We start from the raw sequence: 26,319 nt of genomic DNA, 5'->3' as shown, positions 1-26,319 counted from the left end.
GTATAGACATTAACATGATGTAATGGTTTACAAACAGAAATATGCCCAGGTCCATTCATATATATATGGTAAAACCTTGGCTTGTGAGTACTTGTTCTGTCAGTGTTCCATAAGATGAGCAAACATTTCTAATGATTTTTAACTTGATAAAGGAGCGATGTCTTGCAATACACGTAGTAATGTGATACCGAATGTCACAGGATCACAACTGAGTCAATGGTTCTTGAAATTCACCTTGATATACAAGTGTTCTGGATTACAAGCATGTTTCTGGAATGAATTATACTCACAAACCAAGGTTTTACTATATATATGAATTAAACAATGAGAATCCCGTTTGTACCTATCAGAATTATAAAGACTAAAAAAGTCTGATAATGGACATTATTGGCCAGAATAGAGGGAAAGGGGCATTTTGATACTCTGTTGGTAGGGTGTAAATGGGTGTAACCTTTTTGGAGGGAAGTAGAACATCTATTAAAACTTCAAATGCACATAATTTTTGATTTAGGAAGCCCACCTCTGCAAAATTATCTTATTCATAAACAGCATAATTATAAAGGAATTATGTTAATTATGTTAAGCACTGAAGCACTGTTTAGTAACAGTGAACAATTAGAAAAGAATCTAAATATCCAGCATAGGGGACTGTTTAAATAAATTAGGTACATCAATAGTAGAATATTATATATTCCTGGCAAAGAAGGACTACATCTATACATATGAATTTAGAAAGCTCTCTAGGATATGTTAAGTTTAAAAAAGACATATACACCCAAGCATACATATGTATGTGGAGTATTTGTAGAACACACAGGAGGCTGGTAGCAATGTTTTCGATGAAGAGAGAAGGGCTGGGGGTCCTGGTGTGAAGGAGACTTACTTCTCATGAATACTCTTTGGAACTGTTTGAATTTTTCGTGTTACTTTTCTAATTAAAACAGCTAATCAAAAAATACTGTAGAAAAATATTAATTGACGGGTGCCTGGGTGGCTCAGTCGGTTGAGCGGCCGACTTCGGCTCAGGTCATGATCTCGCAGTCCGTGAGTTCAAGCCCCGCGTCGGGCTCTGTGCTGACAGCTCAGAGCCTGGAGCCTACTTCAGATACTGTGTCTCCCTCTCTCTGACCCTCCCCCATTCATGCTCTGTCTCTCTCTGTCTCAAAAATAAATAAACATTTAAAAAAATTTAAAAAAAAAAGAAAAATATTAATTGAAATGGAAAGATGTTCATGATATGTTCAATGAAAACTGGGCTACAAAAAAAGAATATAAAAGACTTTCCAACCTTTTTCGTTCACACTTATATTGAAAAAAAAAAAAAGAGAATACTACATGAGAAAACATTGTGTGATTTTGAATGGTCAGATTACAATGTTTTTTTATTCTTTCAGTTTTTGCTGATCAGCTGTTCTACAATGACCAAAGAGTAATTATATAATATGGGGGAAAGAACACTGTTGAATCTTGTTGCCTCAAATATGTTTAGGATCTCATCTTTTCCTGATTTTTTTTTTTTTAAACCAGGGAAAGGGGGGTGATCTTCCTCTCTTCAGCACTTAATGAGAAAAGACCATGAAGGACTTTTGTTTTCTTGGCTTCTTACAGTATTTTGCTGACTTCATCACAGAGAATTATTCGGAGTCAAGCATGGTGGAACAGCTGTCCCTGACCACCAGCAACTGCAAAACACCCAAGGAATAAATTTAGACTTCCAGAAAGGAAGAAGAAATCAATCTTCCAGTTGATGTGGGGTGGGGGAGGTGATGATCACACACAGGCAGGGACATCACCAGGCACCCCAAAGAGGAGATCAAAGAATGCCCAAATGTCACTCAGCACTTATTAATTTGGAACAAGTGGCCAAAGGACAAACCATCCCGGAATCCCTTCGCCTTAAACTTTAACTGGGTGAAATTCCCCACAACAAGGAAGTTCCTGAGGGCAAAAGACTGGAAGCCAGCCAGCAGATACTACAAAAACTGTCAAAATTATTTTTTAAACTCTCAACAAAGACCCACAGCTTGGTGAAAAAATTAGACTCCATTAAAAATAAGTAAATAATGGAGGTAGTACACACAAAGAAGAGACTTCAAAAAAGTTTTCCCTGGCCTTTACCCCCTTCCTAAGAGGTTCTACGTTCCTTCGGGGTAGGAAGTGCCTGCCTCTCTGGAATTTTTCAGGAGTTTAGCCCTACAGAGGTCTGATTTTCTGGTCAACTCTCAGCAAGCAAAGTTTGAGGGGAGCTTACACACTTACTGAGTGAATTTAGACAATACAGTTCAATAAACTGGATCCCAAAGTACAATGTATTCCCTTGTTTTTAAAGTTTACTTGGTGTGATTGGGGTCAAAACTCTCTGGAAAGTGGCTTCAGCATTCCCGTATCCAATGCTCATGTATATACTAACACCAACAAGTGCCAAAATGACAGATGCCAATGCCATAATAAATGTCTATTTTGGACAAAGAACCCAGTCAAAAAGTTGGTGAGCATATTCAGCATTTGTTTCAGATAACTCAAGGTAAAGAATGGATCATTGGAGTGGGTTTCTGCCATTTATTATTATGGCATTCTCCGATCACTATGCTAAAACACACAATTCTCTTGTAGCTCCCCATACCCATACCTGGCTGATGACCAGGGTCATTTGGGCACCTGAAAACAGCACCCATTCCCAGACCCCAATCTACATCATCTGAAACAGGATTTCCCAGAGGTGGCGGGGGGGGGGGGGGGGGGGGGGGGGGGGCAGCCATTATTCCAGCAGCAGCCCATGACTGCTTTTTAAGGAGCAATCAGACGACTGGATTCTGAAGACTCCTGTTTAACAATTGCCCCCAAGGGATCTTCCTAGTGCTAGATCTGGATCCCCACTGGGAGAAACACTGATCTTAGAGACTAGGGAATTACTCGTTTGCTAATGACTGACTCCGTCAATTGTAGAACCTTAAGGATTCATGGTTTTGTCTGGATTGCACATGGGTCCTAGAGCCTTCTTCCCAAAACCCCATCCTCCTCTCCCTCTATAAAAAAGCTCAAGACATCAAATGGTTCTCTTTTTTTTTTTGTTTCCTTTAGGCTATTATAAAGGTAATAGAAACACCTTACAGAGAAAATAAAGGGAATCACCCCCAATCAAAAAGGCTTACTAGGGGCGCCTGGGTGGCTCAGTCGGTTGAGCGTCCGACTTCAGCTCGGGTCACGATCTCGTGGTTCGTGAGTTCGAGCCCCGCGTCAGGCTCTGGGCTGATGGCTCAGAGCCTGGAGCCTGCTTCCAGTTCTGTGTCTCCCTCTCTCTCTGCCCCTCCCCCATTCATGCTCTGTCTCTCTCTGTCTCAAAAATAAATAAACATTAAAAAAAAAAAAAAAAAAAAAAAAGGCTTACTATAATCACTACTAACATTCAAAAATACATAATTGATTTACCTAATACATTAACTCTACAAAGTGGTGCACCTGTGATGCATAATGCACTTGGCTAGGGGCTAGAAATACACAGATGGAGAGCAAAGTCTGTGGGAAAGGAGAAACTAAACAGTCTTTTTTTTAAAAAAACAAAATTATAGTTCACAATAAACAATTTTTTCTGCTTTATAAAATTAGAGTAAGATAATAAAGTTCTCCATGTGCCACAGAATCCTTATAACTATTATTTTAATGGTTACAAATACATTTATTTTTGTATTGCAGGCAATTACTTGGGGGTGGCGCTATTATAAATAACCCTTCTTTGTGTACACAATTTTCCAAAGTGTTCATCTAAGCATACTACATAGGAATTTTATCTTAGAGAATATTTTCTTAGGGAAAGTGTAGCATCAAACATTTTTCATGGCTCTTGACACTTCTTATCAAAGAGGAGATTTTCTATCTAAATTTCTAAATTTCACATAATAAAATCTACAAGTGTTTATCACCTAATATTTATTTATCCATGAACAATACGGGTTTGAACTGCATAGGCCCACTTACGTGCTGATTTTTTATAATAAAGTACTATAAATGTATTTTCTCTTGTGATTTTCCTAACATTTCCTTTTCTCTAGCTTACTTTATTGTAAGAATACAGTATATAATACATATAACATACAAAATATGTGTTAGTTGACTATTTACATTAGCAGTTAAGGCTTTGGGTCAATAGTAAGCTATTAGTAGTTAAGTTTCGGGGGAACCAAAGTTACATGTGGAATTTGGGTCTCCCACCCCACGTTGTTCAAGGGTCAACTGTACTGATCTAAAAAAGAGATTCATCCATATTAAGATAAATGGAATATACATATGGAAACACATTTACATAAGGAAACACATTTCCTTATACACTATTACATCTCACTTTATTGCATAAGAGGAACGGAATTAGTCAATTTAATAATGTTTTTAAGGGTGCCTGGGTGGCTCAGCTGGTTAAGCATCCAACTTCGGCTCAGGTCATGATCTCGCAGTTTGTGACTTCGAGCCCGCATTGGGCTCTTGCTGACAGCTCAGAGCCTGGAGCCTGCTTTGGATTCTGTGTCTCCCTCTCTCTCCCTGCCCCTCCCCCACTCACTCTCTGTCTCCCTCTCTCTGTCTCAAAAATAAAAACAATTTTTAAAAATTAAAAAAAAAATAGTAATGTTTTAGCCCTCATTTCACATATCTTTAAAAAGCCTAAAAGAAAAAAAAAAAAAAAAAACTGTAATGAATCTCTTTTTGGAAACTCCAAAGAAGAGAAGTCTTCAATAAGGCTGATTAGATAGAGTGAATTTTGACAATTGATGGCTTCCTCCAAATCTAAGACAAAAATAATGATTTCTACGGTATTTAGATATTTAGAAAACTGCTCCTTCTTTTTTCTAATCAAGAAAAAAAGCCTTTTTAACCAGAACCCCTTCCCTTTTTCCCCGTGCCCACCAATCTTCCTTCCCCGCCATACATGCCCACTTTCTATCACCACATTCCTACCAATGCCTTATCACTCTACCCCCTCCCATAAAGTGTGAAGGTTTTTCAGTTTGTCTTTGGGTTTGTGTGTATGTGCTTGTGCACACTGGGCTAATTTATGCTGCAGAGACCACAAAGTTCAAAAAGTAGAGGGAATATCAGAGCTGGAAAAATCACAGTAGCCAGATGTGTCTGCCACGAACTTACCACATAAATTAGACTAGAAAAAAAGAAAAAAAAATTGGAAAAAGAACAAAAAAAAAAAGATAGCCTACATATAAATCTCACTTTGAGCAAACCTTAGGATACCTTTCTATGTGGTTTAAACAACACTAGACTTCAGTGTCCCTTAGCTATTTTATTTGCTGATAAAATGTTTTTAAGTGCTTTTATACACTTCCTAGAGGGAAGAATAAGCCAATTTACCAAACTGAGCACAGACAAGATTTTCCATCTTGTCTTGAAAAGCATGCCCTGCAAAAAAGAAAAACACACACATGTGTTTATAATTTGAAGTACAAATCAAGACAGACCAGGAGGACTTAGACTCTGGCCTGGTGAACAGCACATCTTCAAAGAGAGAGTGAGTGAGTGAGTGAGAGAGTGAGTGAGTGTGTGAGTGTGAGTGTGAGTGAGTGAGTGAGTGTGTGTGTGTGTGATTTTAAAAATTCCTATAGCATTAAAAATACCCTCTGGCTGCACTTTACCAAAAGTTTCTGAACCGGCTAGGGCTGGCAGTCTGGTGAAGTTGTTATACAGTCTTTATTTTTCCTGTTCTGTCTGGGAGGATACTGGCACCCCAGGTCGGGGCCTCACTCCAACAAAGAGGTCTGTTAATGTGTGACAGGAGCCCAGCGCACCATGGTTTATGATCACTAGGATTATCACCAAAAGGGCAAAATTCACTTTCTCTTGGCAGTAATATTTTAAAATACGGGGATATTTTAAGTTGCCTCATGATTCAACTATTTGTGTGCTGAGAAACGGGAAAACCTTGATGCTGGCACACTTGTCGAGGGGGAAATGTCCTTCGCACGGAACTTGAGTGTGCCCGCTCTTCACAAACTCCCTGTTAACAATATGATGGAGAAAGAGACAGGTCACGAGCACATACGCCTCCTCATGTTCCCCCAACTGCTGTCTGGGGTCAACAAAATTATATTTGCAACATGTGAGCAAAAGTGCCCAAACGATCCAAGTTGTGGGAATCGTGGTTGGGTTTTCCTGAGGGAGGAACAGGATGGCTTTGTAACAATGCACACCACAGCCTCTTCCTCAGAGTGCACACGGGCCAGAAAAGTGAGGGAAAATCAGGCTACCGGCTACCAATAACAGTTACAACAACATACTTCTTTGGGGCCTTTCTGTATGTTGAGTACTGAGGTACTCAAGACGACTTGGATGAGGTAGGGATCACAGTAGCTAGGGATGTCTGCTCTCATTATCACCACTTCACAGATAAGGAAAACTCAGACTCAGAGAGGCTGATAAACGAAACTAGTAAATGTCTAACCCAAGAGAGACTCAGTTGGGACTCCACGTTCCTCCCATCAACCACTATACAGAAAGGTCTCCTGCCTCCACTCTTCCCCTATCACCGCCCTAACACCCTAACCAGATTTCCTTAGCAGGCCCCATTTTCCCTCAAGCCCATTGTCCTATATGTTAGAATAGAAAGGGAGAGTCCTTTTTTTCCTGTTTCATTTTTCCCCCCCTTCCAAAAAATTTAGTAGTTTTTAATAGTGATTAATGAGAAGAACAACCTATTTAAAAGATGCAAGGTCATGCCTGGTTTGTGTTATGAAAAAAATATATAATCAACTTTCATATGTATAATCTTTTTCTGCCTTCACTGTTACATAAAAGCTGTGATTCTAAGCAAGTTGTGGGCCCCCAAACGATATGGCTTCCACCCAGAGGTAATCTCTCCTCTTTACTTTTTGAAGTTCTCCAAGGTCTTCCTTTCTTCTTCCATTCAGTAGGCATCTCTGGGGACTGAGATGCAAAGGTCACCAAGGTGCTCAGACAGAATCAAATAGGACAAAACCTGACAGGAAACCTGATTTGGCAGATACAAAAACAAAAATCTGAGTTAAAAACTAGACCAAGCCAGAGATGGTTATTTGAAATAAAATGCAAAGAAAGAAAAAGAAAAAGAAAAAGAAAAAGAAAAAGAAAAAGAAAGAGAAAGAAAAATTTTGTCTTTTTTTTTTCATTTCTCTCCTGCAGAGTCAATTTCATTTTACTTAGGCATTTGAAAAGTCAGTGAGTTTAGATACGTAACAAATCTGCCAGCCTACATAGATGCTTTTTCACTGGATACTGATGCAGCCTGACAAAAGTTTGCTCCATTTTTACAAAGTCACTCAATGCCTTTAAGTGACAGGTTTCTTCTCTACCAATTAAAATATGATTGGACTTGCAAATTACATTTCAGGAATAGATGTACTAAAAAAATAAGATATCCATGGATAAGCTTGGGGGGGGGGGGGGGGGGGGGTGCTAAAATATTTCCACCAGAGGGTGCTATCCTCACTGAAAGTAATGAACAGTGTTCCTAATTTAAAGCACTTTATACTCTAACTCGCCCAAAATAAATCTTTTGTTTCTCGTGAGCTTTTATGATGAACAATGAAATTATCTTCAACTCTAACATCCGAAAATTGAATAAAGTAGAAAATAAAAGTTTTCCTTCCACAAAGAATAATGTTAGTAATAAGAATAAAATAATTATAGCTTGTTATGTCCCAGGCACCACATCTAAGCACTTCACACATATAAACTCATATAATCTCTTCATACTGTGATAATAATCCTCATTTTACATATAAGGAAACTAAGGCAAAATTAAGTAATTTCATAGGGTCATGAAGCTAGTAATGGGCAGAGCCATGTATCAAATTCTAACAGTCTGATTCCCAAATCCATATACCTAAACTACAGTAAAACAGAATCCCAATAAAAGGAGATTTATTGGGGTGCCTGGGTGGCTCGGTCGGTTAAGCGTCCGACTTCGGCTCAGGTCATGATCTCACGGTTCGTGAGTTCGAGCCCTGCGTCGGGCTCTGTGCTGACGGCTCAGAGCCTGGAGCCTGTTTCAGATTCTGTGTCTCCCTCTCTCTGACCCTCCCCTGTTCATGCTCGGTCTCTCTCTGTCTCAAAAATAAATAAATGTTAAAAAAAAAAAATTAAAAAAAAAAAAGGAGATTTATTTCTGAATGTATTAAGCAATACCAAAGATTATATCACAGTTCTAGAAATGCGTAAAATTATCTTATAAAAGGTACTAATTTTATCATCTCATAATAATATTAACTATATTTTGACATTTTCATACATACATAAATACCTCCCTATAAAGGAGACACACCAATTAAGTTCACTTAGCTGTTAGTTACATTATATTGACAAGACCAAATTTCTAGATTCAAAAAGTAGAAGGATTTGCTCTTTATATTTTTTAAACACTGATAATGAAGAGTATGAACTACGGATAGAGCTATAGCTTGAAATAACATATTCTGAGTAAATCACTTATTATTAAGACCACATTATGACTCTGTAAATTATCCCCAGTCTTTGGTGCTCACTTGGCATTCCCTGTTATATTTCTTTTTTTTTTTTTTTACATTTATTTATTTTTGAGAGACAGAGAGAGACAGAGAGTGAGCAAGGGAGGGGCAGAGAGAGAGAGAGAGAGACACAGAATCCGAAGCAGGCTCCAGGCTCCGAACTGTCAGCACAGAGCCCGACAAGGGGCTTGAACCCACGAACTGTGAGATCATGACCTGAGCCGAAGTCGGACGTTCAACCGACTGAACCACCCAGGCGCCCCCCTGTTATATTTCTATCCTTAGGACGTGTCTGTGATTCGGTGTGGGCTAGCAACACACTGTGTAATGGACAAATATTTAAATATTATTAGGAAAAAAACCCAGAATGTGTGTCTTGAGAAATTTACTGCTTCGATTTATTAGAAATCTGGAAACTAAGGTATTTTAACTCAGGAATAGGTAAACATGTTTCCCACATTCAGATTACAATTTGTTTAGATATACTTTACTAACCAACTGTGCTTCTGTGAGGAAAGGGGTGGCTCAGGTGCACAGGTTGACCCACATGTGCCTTCATTGTTAAACAGTTTCAAGCATTCAAGTTCCTTTTAATTAGTCCACTTTCTACGTGTTGCACAATTTTTTAAAATGAAGACAAGTACCACATAAACAGGGATATTCATTCCAGTATTGTGCAACACACAATAGTGACAACCTAAATATCCATCAGATGGGGGTGCCAGGTGTATGAATATGTGGGACTACTAGGAAATCTTTTAAAAGAAGGCAACTCTGTATGTACAGATATGGAAGCAGAAAAGGCAAGGTGAAGAACAGTAGGTATAATACACTAGCATTCGTGTGAAGAAACACATACCCATGACTGGAAGCACTGGAAGACTCCAGGACTAAGGAATGGGGATTCAGGGGGCATCGGAGTGACTCAGTCAGTTAAACATCTGGCTCTGGATTTCGGCTCAGGTCATGATCTCATGGTTCATGAGTTCAAGCCCCACATCGGGCTTTGTGGTGACAGTGCAGGGTCTGCTTTGGATTCTCTCTCTCCCACCGTCTCTCTGCCCCTCCCCTGCTCATGCACGTGCACTCTCTCTCAAAATAAATAAACTTTAAAAAAAAGGAATGGGGACCTGAGAAAAGTTTACTTTGTGAACAGTGCTTTGAAAAAGTGTTTGAATTTTTGTAACCAAGTCCATGAAAGATTTTTTCCAATTATAATACATTACAAAATTAAAGTTAATACTTTAATAATCAGTCTTTAGAATTTTTCATGAAAGCTAGATGGCTAAAAGAAAGACTGAAACTAGTCTAATGCTACCTAATTTGTGGTTTCTTTACTATACTTGCAACTGCTTTCTATTTGAGCTCTTATATATTGGGGACAAATGACTCATGGGAAGTTTTGGTTTACCACTGTTGGTAGAAGCATTTGTACCATTTTCCTTGATCTGCCCTGTAGATACGGGACACAACAGAAGTTATTCCAAGTCATTTGCTTTTTGGATATATTTTATATCTGCAAGCTTTAAATGGTAGATCCAGACTTCCTGGCAGAACAGACAATATATTTACTTGAAGCTAACTCGGGTTTACTTGAGTTCATACTCACTTTGGCTAAGTCACAGTATGAAGGAAGGTGTCTGGGAATAATGCTCCCTTTTTTATCCTGTTCATTCCTAAAAAATCCAACAAGAGCCTCTTTTCACGCTAAAATTAACTATTCTGTGTACAAAGCAGTATCTGGATACCTGATCTTAAATGGAAAAGTTATCTGAAAATGGCATCATCTTTTATAAGACTTTAAAAGTATCCTCTTATTTTTAGCCTTTGGAAGCAGGGAAAATGCCTACCACAGAAGCTAATTAGTTATGTTGCTGCTGTGTGTTCATTCACATCTGATTATCTCTAGTGGGAAGAATTCTAGTTCTAAGGTAAAGGCAATTAGCAGAAAATAATCTTTTCTCAATTCTAAAATCATACTTAAGCATTTTTTTTAAAAGAGAGAGAGACAGAGCTCTCACACAAGCAGGGAAGGGACAGAGAGGGAGAGAAAGAGAGACTTTTTTTTAATGTTTATTTATTTATTTTGAGAGAGAGAGGGAATCTTTTTTTTTTTTTAATTTTTTTTAAAGTTTATTTTTGAGAGAGAGAGAGAGAGAGAGAGAGAGAGCAGGGGCAGGGAAAAGAGAGAGGGAGACACAGAATCTGAAGCAGGCTCCAGGCTCCAAGCTGTCAGCACAGAGCCTGACATGGGGCTCAAACCCACAAACCGCGAGATCATGACCTGAGCTAAAGTTGGACGTTCAACTGACCTGAGCCACCCAGGTGCCCGGAGAGAGAAGCTTTTTTAATGCATTATTATTTTGTTTAATATTTATTTTATTTTTGAGAGGGAGGGGAGGGGCAGGGAAGGGGGACAGAGGATCCAAAGCAGGCTCTGTGCTAGCAGCAGAGAGCCCAATGCAGGGCTCAAACCCACAAACTGTGAGATCATGACTTCGACTGAAGTCAGATGCTTAACTGAGCCACCCAGGTGCCAAGAGAGACAGACAGAGAGAGAGAGAAAGAGAGAAAGGGAATGAATCTTAAGCAGGCTCCACGCTCAGCACAGGGCCCAATGCACAACCCTGGGATCAAGACTTGAGCTGAAATCAAAGAGTCAGACACTCAAGTGAGCCACCCAGGCGCCACTACATTTAAGCATTCTAAATGAAGTCAAGGGTGAGCTGCATTTTCCTGGGGCAGGTGTCTTGAGAAGCCACCTGCAAATCACATAAAGGCTAAATGCACTCTAAAGTCAGAGCAGCCTCAGTTGAAACTCCAGACCCTGCCATCCATCCTGTGAATTTAATGTGATAAGGCATGAAAGCACCAAGCCTGATGTCAATCACACGTTATGCAAAATAATTATAATAAAAGAAGGAAGGAAAGGGATTAGAGGCCAGAATTGTACCTTTGGCAGTCTTCAGGGACCAAATTCACAGAATGGGGGTATGTACCCGACTTGGATGAATGAGAGGAGGCCTAAGTAATTTTTCAAAAAACTCCAGTAAAGACAATTGAAAGAGATGCCGTAACCTTAGCATAAACCTAGGTAGCAAGAGTGTGAGGTGGTAGAAAAGGGGCCAGGAAGGAAGGCAAAGGTGGTGGCAGTGTAATGCACCCAAGAGCTATCTGGGGTGCATGAGGAGGCACTGAGACAACCAGAGCTGCTTCTGAGCTCCAGAGCCCCTTGGTTAAACACTTGTTCATTCACCTCCAGGTGAAAGCTTTAGGCTTACCGAGATTTGGCTGAGACACGGCCATGGACCTCTGGGGTGCTGGGGTGGGAGTGGCAGCAGGGTGGAGGTTCATCGGATTCAGGGACTGATTCATCGCCTTCCTAGGGTCTTGCCACGTGGTGATTTTTTCTATGTGACTAAAAGAAGGAAAACAATGATCTTTTTAATTGTCAGCACGATCATCATTATCACCATCACCAACAACAGCACAAGAGTTAAATGACGCCGGCTCTTCTTCCCTTAGGATCTGCTTACAGATGGCTGACACATTGTGTTTGTTTTCATCCAAGGTCACGCGTGCCCACATACCCCTCCATCCAAGGGCCCCATTGGGGATCTTGCAGGGAACTCTCTGAATACGAGCCCATGACTTAGCTGTCCTAGCTGCCCCTACATGCAAAAACCCTCGTAAAGGCTTTCTGCCTCACCAGTGTATCCTGTCCCAGCCAAGGATCCTTCGGTCCTCAGCTCCTCAGGTGCTTCCCCGCCATTCAATCACAGGGATGCCATGGTGTGAACTCCTCTCCCAAAGCAAGACCGGGCCCTCCCGCCCCGCCAAGCCTCCCACGCTCCCGGGCTCAAGTAATTGACATAATGAGGACACCTCTGTCAGTACCAGCCAAAGACAGAACTCTTGAAACCAACCTCATAAATATGACACTACTGAGCTCTTATTAAGAGCAAGGAAGGCACTGTGAGGTCCAAGCAGGTGATACATAAAACCCCCAAGAAGCTTATGTTCTACTAAGTAAAGTTAACAACTGTTTAGCTAGAGGACAGGGTAGCAGGAATTAAGTGTAGGAAGACCAGCAAGTGCCAGATTATGGAGAAGCCCAAATGTCAAAGCATGAAGGTTTCTGAGGGAAAAGACATGATTAGACTTTTGGTCATACACAACTTCCAGTATTTATATTGTGACTTAATCTCAGAGAAACTGGTACAACATAAGCTGCTGCCTAGAGTTTCCATATGTTCTTAGAAAGAGGGACAAGACCTCCAGCTTTGTCTGCCTCCTCCCAAACCACAACGTAAGTCATTCTTGGTAACTTATGTGCCCTACCGCACACCATCACCATCATCTCTTTTTTTTTTCCCTGAAGTTTATTTATTTTGAGAGAGAGAGAGAGAGAGAGAGGGCATGCGCACATAAGCAGGGGAGGAGAGGAGGGAGAGAGAGAATCCCAAGCAGGCTCCACATTGTCAGTGCAGAGCCTGATGCGGGAGTCAAACTCACGGAATCGTAAGAATATAACCTAAGCCAAAATCAAGAGTCAGATGCTGAACCAACTAAGCCCCTGGTGCCCCCAAAAACTTTTTTGAGATTTCATTATATTTTTCTTTTAAAGATGAGCATATTCATCTCGCGCTGTAACTTTGTTTTACGAATTGTATCAGAGTGCTTTTTATATATTGATGAAAGACCACAAAAGCTGACCGCAAAAACCAAACGTCAGCCTTTTGTTCTATGCCTTGCAACTAGGTTTACCTCTCCTAAACTATTTGTCTAGGCCAACCCCCACACACTAGGGACCTTCCCAGATCCACCTGAAAAGAAGCATGATTGTCCTTTCATTAAACACACCTTAATTTTGAATGACAATGGCCTCCTTTGAATCTTTAGCAACGCAAACCACTATTACTATCATTCAATTTAATCCCAAATCACTGTAATACCTGGCCCTGGAGTTTTATTTGTCTCTTCTCTGGCGTGTTTCCTCACATCTGAATGCTGCTAAATGAATGCTGCTAAAATTCCTCTTCAGACTTCTTTATCCTAGACAGCAAGTTATTGCCATGGGGAACTCATCCACTGCCTGAGTGAAAGCTTGGATGTTTTCCCAAGAAGGCCTTTAAATGAGTGTGATTTAAAAAAATATAAAAGTCAGGCTTGATATAAAGGAAGCAAAATTAAGTTTAACTGTTGAGTTTCCATACTGTAAAAGCCATCGACAGTTTTCAAAAATATAATAAAAAATGTGGGGCGCCTGGGTGGCTCAGTCGGTTGAGCGTCCGACTTCAGCCCAGGTCATGATCTCGCGGTCCGTGAGTTCGAGCCCCGTGACAGGCTCTGTGCTGACAGCTCGGAGCCTGGAGTCTGTTTCAGATTCTGTGTCTCCCTCTCTCCGACCCTCCCCTGTTCATGCTCTGTCTCTGTCTCAAAAATAAATAAACATTTAAATAAAAATTTTTTAAATGAACTAGGAGGAATAAAAATTTTAAAACCAAGACTGTCTTGTTAAGAAGAACACAAGTGGGGGGGGGGGGGGGGCAGGACCTAAATAAAGAAATGAGAATCACTTACTCCAGCGCAAAAAGACGATAAAGGAAAGAAACAATGGTCTCATTTATACCTTCAGTTTAAGAATTGTAATTCTGTGAAAGCTTTCATAAAATCCTTTTGTCAACTTTTGGTCAAGTGGAAACTCATAACCAGCCTCAGGGGATTTGTCATAGTCGTTTCAGAGTGAGGAACCAATTGATGAGGATGTCAGAGTTGAGTAAACTCCCTTTAGCCAAGTAATTAGAGCCAAGAAACCCTTTGACTAACCATCCCTTCAGGACCCACACTATTAAAACATGTTTTCCAAGGTAGGTATGCCCTGCATACTTTCCACAATGGCACCAGAAGGAAAGGAATTCTTCTCTCTCTTATGAGCCCTTCTCAGACCCCCTGAGACCATGGGTCCTGGTGCTGTGCCAGAAGCAGCATGAGCACGGCCACGGTGAGACAGAGTGACGCAGTGGAAGACACTTAAGGACACTGCTGGGGATAGTGGTAGGAATGACACAGGAGCTGGAACGATGCATTCCCAAAGGCTGGTCCCCACTCTTCTTTCCCATCCTGAACCAGTGGGCTGTGGCCCCCAAAACTGGGGAGAGCAGAAAGGCCCACAGCTAAGTGGTAAAAACGAGCCCAGCTTGCCGAAGGACTGCCACCACAACAGGCTGGCCTCCACCGCCTGGGACAGACTGCTGGGGCTTTCTGGGAGGGCACTCTGGCCCCATCCCAGAGAGGTCTGACGCCAACGAGGCACAACTCAAACGTGGCTTCAAGTCCGAGAACTCCCCCAGGGCCGTGGGAGCCTCCTCAGCCCACCCTTCCAACCCCATACCCAGCCAACGCTTTTAAAGGAGTTTTGTTCCCAGCAGATTTGTTAATTAAAAGTGTCACTCACAGTATTCCCCAAAGACTAGAGTACAAGAGGGAGTCTTTCTTAAGTGAGCAGTTCTCATTGCTCAGAAACCACTCTGAGAAGAAAGCCACTCGAATTCCCAGCCTCTGCAGACCCACCAGTCGACCCGACGTCAGCTTTGCTTTAAGGCTCGGCTTCTATGAAGTCCAGGGTGGCTCCCAGTCTGAATGCCAAAAGCAAGAGCATTGCTCACAAGAACTTAATGCATTGCTGATGATTTGATTTGAAAGCTAAATTCTGCTATTGTTCAAAACGTTTAGCTCCTGTCACCCTGTTCCCGAACGCAGGCTAAGCCACTGGCTCTTTCACACTGCTGTCTCATCTCCGCTCCCTCTGAGTTACTGACTCATTTCCTTTCTCGAATTTCTCAGTGTAACCTTACTGTCTGCCAGGACCCACAGTTTAGGATTAATCCCGACTTCCCTGCTACTCCCACCTCTTTCCTGATTTCATTCCTCCCTTGCTGCCCAGTCCTATTCAACCAAATGTCTCTGCTGTTTTTAAAAGCCCAATTTCTCCTGAAAATTTACATATATATTCAATCTGCTTATATATGTGTGTCCAATGAATACATATTTGTACAGTTCTCATATTTTAAAAAATGGAACAAAAAAGGAAAAAAGGTATCAAACTATTTACGGGTATACATACAAGTTATAGGCCCACGGGTGCTTTTTTTCCTTACCAAACTCTCCTGTACTTTCCAGGTTTTTAACAGTGGCCATGCATTGTTTTCGTAAGCAGTAACAACAAAAATAATTATGAAGGCACAACATGACAAAAAGGAAAATGACGCATGGGCATGCAGGTCACAGGGTACTAAAATGTTATTAAAGATAAACTGTAGATTTGGCTCATAATTGTTGGGTGGCCAAAGGAAGAATGAGGGAAATGGAATTAATCATCTGGCCCCATCTTGTTTACCAAGAAAAAAAATGCCAGTTCCTAAGGATAAGGAAAACTTTTCCCGGCACCATAAGGTCTTTTTCCTGGGCAAAAAAAAAACAAAAACAAAAACAAAAAAAAACCTCCTGTAATTCACAAAAGACCCTGGCCCCGGGGGCGGGGCTATAACAAAGATAAGAGGAGTGGCCTTCCCTTCCCAGACAGTCTTTCACAGTCGCGGGAAGAACAAACCAACTTCTCACCTCCAACCACATCAGGAGTCTCTCCTTAGAGAAGCATCCAGGTCCAAAAAGAGCTTTGGTGTTGGGGACTGGAGCTTGTGTTCAGGGGCAAGAAGGTCAGCGCTTCTCTGAGAAGACGTTTGGCTGGAAACAGTAGTTTATGGAAAGCTATGTTTTGTGAAATAATTTTTCCTTCTTGAATTAATATGTTGCTCAACAGAGATGCAAGTTCAGAAAGCCATTTTATTTATTACGGAAATTCTGTGTTTGAGGTTGAAATGTCACTGAAATGAGCAGAAGAGGCAGCTTCACCTCCCAATGTCCCTCCACTCACCGCCTGGTCCCTCCCATCGGCCTGCAGGGGATCTTTAACTTAGCTCCTATTTCCTCCTTCCAGGCTCCTGCATGACCTTTCACCTTGATGAGCACAAGGGTGCTTGATGAGCCTCCAGGCTTCCCTTCCTCCGTCTTTCTGGTTTTCCTCTGCCCTTCATCCCTTCCCCCACCCTCTCAATCAGATAATCCACTCTCCATCCCACCTCTAGACTCCTATCCCCAGGACAGCTGGGATCCAAGTCACTTCTTGGTCTCACTGCCTGTGAAATAAAAGTACTACTCGTGTAGGCATCTTCCAGAAAGAAGACCTACTGGTGCGACACTGTTCTGGAAAGATCAAAGTCTTGGCATCACACATATCTGAGTTTGTTGGGTTTTTTTTTTAATATTTATTTTGGGGGGAGGCTTGGGGTGGAGGGGGGTGGAGAGGAGGAGGGACAGAGGATCCGAAGGCGGTCTGCCCTGATAGAAGAGAGCCAGATGCGGGACTCGGACTCGAATCCATAAACCGGGACTCGAATCCATAAACCGCAAGATCATGACCTGAGGCGAAGTCGGATGCTCAACCGAATGAACCCCCCAGGCGCCCTTCACATATCTGAGTTTTAAGGCTACTCTGATCTGTGTGACCTAGTTGGACAAGCCACTTCACTCATCCTGGTCTCAGCACCCAGATCCAGGAGACGGGAGTAAAAGAAGTTAACAAACACACCAGTTCCTTGTTGCAGGGTGAAATAGGTCTGTTCAGGAAAACTAATGACAGCCAAAGTCACCTGCAGATTTCACGGCCAGTTCACTGGGCTTTCCAAGCTCACCTCCTTAGCAGTGAATGCATGGAAGGTAGTAGCTCTGGCCTCAAGCCCAAAGCTCACAACATAGGTTCAAGTTTACTCAACAAGCTTAGATTGTACACCTATTGTGCACTATGCACTAGGAAGGTATAAAAATAAAAGGCATTTTGTAAATATAAAACCCTGACTAGCAGCAGAACCATTAAAGGCAATGATAAAATCTTATCTGTAAAAATAGAACCCACCAGCTTCTTACAGCCCAGGACAAGGCCTGGTGCTTTTAGATGAATTTATCCTCCAGTCCATGACCTATTACATTAACTTTATGGAAGGAAGCCACACAACAAAGACTTTCTGAAATAGAGAAGGTCTATGTAATACATTTTGTATTGCTGGAAGCATACAAAGATATAAAAATAGAAAGGATCCTGAGTGCTTGATTTTGAAAGAATTTAGAGTCCTTCGCAACATAAGCCGCTTGCCTATTTCTATGGGCAAAGTTTTCATCTTTAAATCTAAGTGCTTTGCCTTTTTACTCCCTCTCCTCTCCACCGTCAAGGCTTTAATATGTTAGAGTTTCACATTAGTGTCACACATTACTCAGGGCTCCCTGCAATCAACAGACCTGTTAGGACAGGACTTAGAAGTAGCCTCCAACCTGCCTCTTCTTTTCCGCCACAAACTAGCTAGGCAGTTAAAGAAAACCACACCAATGAAATGCGAATTTAAAGGCAGCCTGGGGTGTTAAAACCAAGGCTGACTGGTTCAAAACTCAGTTCACACTCAGTGCCACTTGGATCCAGTCCCCTGACAATCCCAGGCTCTCTTCAACTTCTCTCTTGACTCTCTCTTCTTGGGGGGGTGCCAATATTTCTTTTCCAATGGAACATAAGCTCTTTTGATGACAGAAATGACCCTATGGGGCATAGCAAAGTACTCTCTCTGCACATAGTAAGCATCTGCAAAACAATTCCCTTGCAACCCCCATAATATTCACAAGCCCAATTTAGGGCATAAGTAAATTGTCTTATATTTTTAAATCAGACATTATATACATTTTTTTAATTTAAGAGACCAGTTTACCTACCATCCTGTTAACATTATAGCAAATGTACATACACTGAAGATTAAGTGCTTAAAAAGTGCTAAATGAACTTTGCAACTTGCTTGTTGTGAACCAGTTCAATTAAACCCACCCTTGTTAAAAATGGAAATTGAAACAGATTTGCGTGAGGTTGATAATTTCCCAGACAGAGCTTGCCAAGTAAGTTTGACCCATTGTCAGCAGACAACAAATGCTATGCCAATGCTTAATCCTGTACCAGATGGCAAGACTTGTCCGAGACTCACATTAAAGTTCTGAAACGTTCCCCAGTTAGAATTAAAATACAAATATGCAAAAGCGGTTTACTTTTTTTGTTGTATTTCAGGGATAAATGCTGCCTGCGTTTCAATTACATTAAACATGCTGGCAGTGTGTTCTTATTTAAATTTCCAGACCTAGGAAATGACACATCATATCTTACTCATATCTTGCATTTCTTTGAGTGGCGCCTTTTGTTTTGTTTTGTTTTTTGCCAGTGGTACTTAGTTCTTCCAACTGACATCAGAGGTGGGTCTTAACCACAAGAACAAAGACAGCTGGCATACACACACCCTAATTCTCCCAAGCCCAGACGTACACTCTCCCCAGTACTTCCTCTGCTGTCCCCTAAAACCAGAACATAGAGGAAACTGATCACAGTATGAACCCCAAAGCTGGGGGGAGCCTCATAGCAGGGGTAGCCCCACAGCAAGGGGAGCTCCCATAGTTGTGCTCACAGCCCACGTCTAAATCGGCAACCCAACCTGATTAATAGCCATTCAGTAAACTGTTCCCATCTGCTTAACCCTATCAGTCCAGCTGGATAATGGACAGTAGGCTTTTGAACTACAATACATGGACAATCAGAAATAAAGTGTTGGCTCTTTACCTGGTTGAATAGATGTTTTACTTTATTTCCAAAGCCATCAACCTCCTTCCCACATTTTCATCCTTCCTATTGTCACCCTAACCGATGATTCTTTGTCCCAAAGCAGCTTTCACAACACTATACTTGGCTACAATTCTTTTTCTGTTCTGCCCGAATCCTAAGCGGTACCCTCTCGCTAGTCTGACGCATTACATTAGAATAAAAGATACAAAGAGGTGAAAGTCAGGCTGCAAAGGTACATGGCTGACACATCCATTAGCAAAGCATTCGCACCATTCACAGATTAAATCCCAAAGCCATGAAAACTGCCTCATGTCATACAATAAAAGTGACTGTTCACATAATACAAGTGTGCTTAATGAGAAAGCTCATCCTTCTTTGAAACCACAAGGAATTTATACTTGAAAGGTTCTGGTCAGATTTTCACTTAGGCAGCTCATCAAACATAGCTGTATAGTCTATGACATAGGAATGATAATTCATACATGAATGGGGGATTTTTTAGGATCCTCTAATAAAAGATGATACAAGACCAGCAGCATTATTTTGGTGCCTGTTTCCGGTCTCTACCATTCACTTGCCAAACATTTCAGAGTCCCCTGGAATTCTGAATGAATGGCAGCGATTGTATTTTTAACTACCAGGCTCTAATCCTCGACTTCCATCACAGCCATGCCAAGAAGCCTCCCCTTGTTTAAATTAGCAGCAGTAGTAGCCGCAGCAGCGTGGAAGGTCTCCTGGCACTTCCGCCACAGCCAGCTGTGGTGATCTATCTACTCAAATCCTTTTCCCCGAGCACCACAGACTTTTCCGCAGACTCATTCCTGAACCTGCTCCGTCAGGGCAGAGGCTGAGTCAAGGCCAGCTGCTGCCAGCCCGAGGCACAGTGTGAGCCCACTCGAGGCTGTAATACCCGTGGTTCCTACAGGGCTCTACTTACCCAGTGTGTTGTTGCTGGGGTGGGAAAGGAGGGGACACTGTGAATGTGGAGAAAACCACTTCGGGAAGCCGGTGACTCACCAACACAACCCCAAGGTGTGATTCACTGACCACCTCACTTCAGACGGTGAGCCCTTGTGTTAGAGGCACCCGACATCGCCACTGAGGTCCCCAACATCACCCAAAATGGGCAGACCTAACTCTCCCCCCCCCCCCCGGCAAACTGAGCCAAACTCTTGCTTAGCCTTATTTTCCCTATTCCCTAAAAAAGCAGAAGGAACAGAAGGACTGGGTTTTTGTTTGTTTGTTTGCTGTAGGCCAAGAGCGCTACTAAAGAACTTTTGGCTGTAATGCAATTTTATTATTAACACTTAGCATTTTTTCCTCTTCTCACGCAGGATCAATAGTGCTATTAAGAGATTTATAAATCACATTAAATTTCTTCCGTTGAAACCAAACAACAACGTAAGAGTTTATTTCACTGTTTTATTATTTCCAGATATCAAGTATAAAATATGTACTTGTACATATTTTCCCACTTTCTCCTTCACAAACAAAAACACGGGATGGGAATGAGGAGAAGTGGAGAAAAGATGAGGTTCTTTATGAACGGTGAATTCTAGAATTATCAACAGGCCGTGAGGAATGCATTCACCCATTTATCCGTTTGACAATCATTTACAAAGGGGCCGTATCTTCCATGAGGACTCAGTCCCAAAATCAGTTTTGGGAAATGTGGGGTGTAGTGAAAATTACAACTGCAAATGCTTTCAGGGCCTATAATGTACAGTCTACTAGGCGTTCTGTACGTTAGACTGTCGATCAGTGAGCCCAAGGCAGCCAGTCCCTTCTAGTGTTAAGACAGATTAGTTACTGTTTCTACCGCCAAGCTCCAGATGAAGTGATGCTGTCCTCAAATACTTATGCTGGGATGTGCTAGGTGTGTAGTGTTGAATTCATGCCACCTGAACAGGCATACAGTCCTAAGTACCTGTGTTGTCTTTTGCTCCAAGAAGGACGTATCAGAAGATGACCCAGAGTGAGCCTTCGGAGCTGGCAATCAAAATGGCGGGGAGGTAGCGGCAAAGAAATAATGAATGGCGTGGAGGCTAACAGAGCACAAGTCTTATTTTTGTTGTAATTCTAAATTGTCCAGAGCCCGACACTCTAGCTTGGTAGCTATGTGTTAGGTCTGCTCCCCCTTATCAACTGTGTCTGACATCTGGGAAGCAGCTTTTACCCTCACGATCATTTTTTAAAAGAAGTTTGTTTTTAAGCCACGGAACTACTTTAAATTCTAAAATACTTTTGAAAATTGTTTTTCCAGGCTCTCCGTGCCCAACACGTTTCAACGTGTTGTTTTTCCAGTTGTTCTTCCGGTGTGTCTTCTTCATTGACACACAGCTTACCCGCTCTGAACCCTCTCCGAACATAAACCAGCCCAACTAAACTCAGGATATGCCCTCCTTTCTCTGCCTTCCAATGGGGCCAACTGAATTAAATGTCACTTGCCCCAAAGAAGAGGCCAAAGCCTCCCTAAAAACCAAAAATTCTTCTGGATTCTTCTGGCTTCACTTCCATTCATGTGAAGAGATTCCATTCCTTTTCATTGGCTTTGTTTTCCCCAATTATGAGAAGAGGATGAGCCACACGTCCTCTGGTCACCGGAGCCACTTTCTGCACATGGTTGAAAGACATGACCCAGCTGGCACTAGCAATGAGACTGACAAGAACCCCAACGCTCGTCTGGAGAATGACTGCAGGTGTTTTTCAGAGCCAGCGTCCCATTTTGCAAGAAATGATCTGGACGATCGGAGACATAAACGGAGGCATTAGGGAGCCTGGGTGGCTCCGTCGGTTGAGCGTCCGACTTCAGCTCAGGTCATGATCTCATGGTTTGTGAGTTCGAGCCCTGTGCCGGGCTCTGTGGTGACAGCTCGGAGCCTGGAGCCTGCTTCAGATTCTGTGTCTCCCTCGCTCTCTACCCCTCCCCCACTCATGCTCTCTCTCTGTAAAAAATAAATAAACGTTAAAAAAAAAAACTAAAAAAAAAATTGAGGCATTAACAGGGATTGAGTGAAACACTGGAGGCGGGGAGGGGAGAGGACTACTGGGGACCTAGATAATCACCAGGCAACACTGCTTATGTTTCATGTTTTAAACCCAGCCCACATACCTTTTTACATGTATTTTTTGGCATCTTTGGTTGAAAATATCACCCAAGTGAGCAAGGGTGTTCCCCCGGTATGTTTTTGAACTTGGCCTCTGCTATGAACCAGTTAAGAGAACACTGTAACTTCACCTAGCGTGTCCAGGCCTCAGTGTCCTCCACTGTAAAATGGGCATAAAAACATCTTTTTCATGAAGTTGTTTTGAGTATGTCACCAAATAACAAAAGCAAAGCACCTGCACAGTGCCAGACATACATGTGACATTGTGAATATTAATTCCTCCTTTATCCCTGTGTAAATCTATCCCAATGGTTTAAAGGGATCTGAGGAATTCAAATTCAAACCCAGCAAACACACGATGGTACAATGAACCCAAGGAAATGACGGCAGTAATGGTGGGTATCAATCCACTGCAAAAACTGCAGATATACTTGATTTCCCACAGATCGGCTTAGTAACAACTAATTTAGAGAAGAAACATTCTCAAATCACAAATGAACTAGGTGACCACCAGCCCCTCAGGTGGTTCCTGCACCTCCTTTTGTTTTGCCTTGGGTTTTTTTGTTTGTCTGTCTGTTTTGCATGTAATAATATCAACTCTCAGATCCAGGGTAAGAAAAGGCCGAAGCTGCTTTGTGTTCTTTTCAGGGAGGAGCTTCTGGTGGTGAGGAACATCCCCTGTCAGCATGAGACCTTCTGCCCTCGGGGAAAGTAGAAAGGGATTTTAGTTGGAAGATAAGATTGAACACTAGAAAAAGAGTATCTAATGGCTTTCCATTTTTCCTAACAGATTTCTGTTAGGAATGCTCAGGAAATTTTAGAATAATTTAGTTTTGCAATCATTTACAAGGTGACAATTGTTCACCCCCACAGTGCAGCCTAAAATGTAGGTACAGACCAGTTACAGAAATGCAGGAAGACCTGAAGCTTCTGAAAGTCCACAAATAGAAAAACAAATTTAGGCTAAAAAGTACTAAAGTTTTATACAAAAAAACATATTTGTACAAACTCCAAATAGAGTTAACTTGGTGCCTACAGATGAAGGTTTAATAATAAAAAAAAATACACTATTGCTTTAATCTTTACTTAACAAAGGACAGAAATATGTATCTGTTCCCATTTTTCATGATTTATTTCCCCATCCAAACCCCATTCTTTGCTAAAGTAGCCAGCATTAATTCTCACATAAAATAAATATCTATTTATGTGTGTGCAGTCTTTAATTTGGATATGATCTTAAACTTACAGGAAACATGCAAGAATGTGTAAGGTATTTCCACCTACTGATTCACCAACTGTCATTTTTTTTTGAAAGTTCTGACTGGAAAGTAGCACTAGAATAATCATCTGTTTTTATACGATCCCATAGTGACAGTAATACTTTGGCAGATCATTTTTCAAACTCTGAAGTGAATTTTATTCTGTAACGTAGGCAAGATAAATAAAGACCGAAAAAGGCTAAGATAGCCAATCTGAATAACCAAGTCAAGAAACAAAGTAACACCAGACTTATAATAACATCTGAACAAAAGCATTACAAATTTGGCAATAATGGTGACCTTTAATATCCTTTCATTGGAGGGGAAAATAGACCCCATGTGAGAGGAGAAAACCACAGGCAGAGGATTCCTTTATTTTCAGAGCTGCTGATGGCCACACCACAGTATAGTATAGTAGAGTTAGAGATCAAACATTTATGTTTAAACACTGACTTGGGAAGAGCAGCTAGCTTTTCCACTGTGCTTTTTACTTAAATTGGCCAGGAGAGTTTTCAAACCAGGAGAGAGCCAGTTTATTAAGTCAACCGACAAGTAAGTTTTCTTAGAAGTTGAGAAAATACATGTGAAAAACATTTAAATTCTCAGGCAAATGTCCTTCCAATACTTGGAATAGATGTTCTACTTATACAGATAGACGTTTTGAGGAAAAAATAATAAATATATCAAAAATCCGCATATCACCCTCTGCAGAATGTGTGATTTAAACAAAAGAAAAAATACAGCTTCAGGAAAATATCTTTTTTTTTTTTTTAGCGTTAATTTTTGAGAGAGAGACAGAGACAGAGAGAGAGTGAGTGGGGGAGGGGCAGAGAGAGAGGGCACGCAGAATCTGAAGCAGGCTCCAGGCTGTCAACGCAGAGCCCCATGCGGGGCTCAAACTCATGGACTGCGAGATCATGACCTGAGCCAAAGCTGGCTCCTCAATTGATGGAGCCACCCAGGTGCCCCAGGAAAATATCTTTTCAAATACCCATAAAATGTTCACAAAAGAACCACAACCTCACTAAAGGTCACCCATGCACATCACTGGACTTAAACTGGTACCATCTTTCTGGAAGGCAGTTTGTCAGCACTTAACAAAATCCTGGAAAGAGCTTTGATCCAGCAACTCCACTTCCACAAGGCACACGCCAAGGAAATAATTTGATAGTTGTGGCAGAGATGGCTGGCTGCTTTTGAATATCTGCTTCCCCCTTCTTCTTGGTGCTAGGTATGGCCATGAGACTAAGTTCTAGACAATAAACAGAAGTACTATGTGGGATTCTGGGGAAATTTTTTAAATGGAAGAGATACAGACTTTTCTGTTTTACACCTCGTTCTTTGCTTCAGCCTGGAATGTGAACATGATGGCTAGAGCTGTAGCAGCCCTCTTGAATCATGTGAATGAAAAAGCCACTGAGTAAGAACAAAAAAGTAGAAAAATGATACATGCATGTGCACCATCAAATCAGCACTTGACTGACTTCCTTCAGGTCTCTTTAATGTTAGGGATAAATAAGCAATCCCATTTCGTGTCCCTGTTAATCACAAACATAACTCCAAATCAATACAAAAAGTATGCAAAATGTATGAGTAGAGATGTCCAATTGTAGTTCTGTTTATATCTTAAATGTGTTGAGTGGTTGAATAAATTATGGTTCAGTCAGATAACAGAAGACTGAACAGACATTACAAAATGACATAGATCTATCTGTATTTGTTTAAATGGAAAGATGTTCACATACCTTAGCAATATATTGCTAAGTGAACACAATCCCATTTCAGTTAAAATATATACATATGAACGAGGGGAAAGTAGGCTTTATTCATATCTTTAGATTTCTCTGTATTTTCAAAACGTTTTATACAATAAGCATCATTTTTTTCAATCAGAAGAAAAGAAAAGAGATTGAGAAAAGCTACCCTCCTCCCCCACCCTGCCCAAATGACTCACCTCTTACTTAAAAGAGTAATGTTGCATTCCACATTTGAACCTATAACTGCTAATTACAGCTTCGGAGAATAATTCCACAGCTAGAGCACAGGGTAGAAACTCTTGTCAGTCCCTTAACTGTGAGTTGGAAAAGGCGCCATCATAATGCTCCCGTGAGTGCTTAGCCTAAGGGAGCTCTGAACCAGGGACGGGCACGAAAGGCGGGGAAAGGGGTTGAAGGAAAGGATAAAGAGGATCAACGGACATTCTATAATTAAGCAATATTTTAGGGCTGCCTCTGGCAGGTGTTCGAGTGAGGGGGAGAAGTTGAACGAGGTGACAACAGACAGGAGCAGCTCTCTCCATGGGCAGATCAAGCGGGGCCTATCATCCTGAACGCTGTCTACACTTCACAGGACAATCTGAGGCATCTTATATCCAGCACCTGTCAGTTTTGGAGACTCCCGGCTGTGGTGCTGTTATTGCTGTCATCTACCTAATCCAGAGGGGAGAGGCATTTATTGTACCTAGAAAGATTAGGATGAAACGATCTTTGATTGTTCTTACGAAAGAGAATGCATAACTCATGAAACTGTTTTCTTCTTGTCGCTCCTGAATTTTTTTCTTTTAAAGGAAGAAACCTACCCTTGCAGCTGTATTTTTCATCTTTAAGCCCCATGTTAATTATATACTCGCTCCAAATAATGGTTTAAATTTAGTTTGATGACCAACCCCAAGCCTCTTTCTCATCCCATTGCAAGGTACTTCCTGCCTTCAGACCGTTTACGCAATTGCCATTGACTTGGAGAGGAACTCC

The 26,319-nt window shown here is 41.5% G+C and overlaps 1 protein-coding gene across 1 annotated transcript in view; it reads right to left on the bottom strand.

Moving 5' to 3' along the window:
- The window catches only part of WWTR1 (WW domain containing transcription regulator 1), a 135,604-nt gene that overhangs the window by 43,447 nt on the left and 65,838 nt on the right, over positions 1 to 26,319 (bottom strand). Inside the window, exon 3 of the mRNA XM_060638925.3 lies at positions 11,780 to 11,916. Coding sequence (XP_060494908.1) covers positions 11,780 to 11,916 — 137 coding nt within the window. The remainder of the gene's footprint in view (positions 1 to 11,779; positions 11,917 to 26,319) is intronic.

Source organism: Panthera onca, chromosome C2 (genome assembly GCF_046562875.1).
Source record: "Panthera onca isolate mPanOnc1 chromosome C2, mPanOnc1 haplotype 2, whole genome shotgun sequence".
In the NCBI taxonomy this organism is placed as follows: Eukaryota; Metazoa; Chordata; class Mammalia; order Carnivora; family Felidae; genus Panthera; species Panthera onca.
The sequence above is the reverse complement of the archived record's forward strand: the minus strand, read 5'-3'. Positions and strand labels throughout refer to the sequence as shown.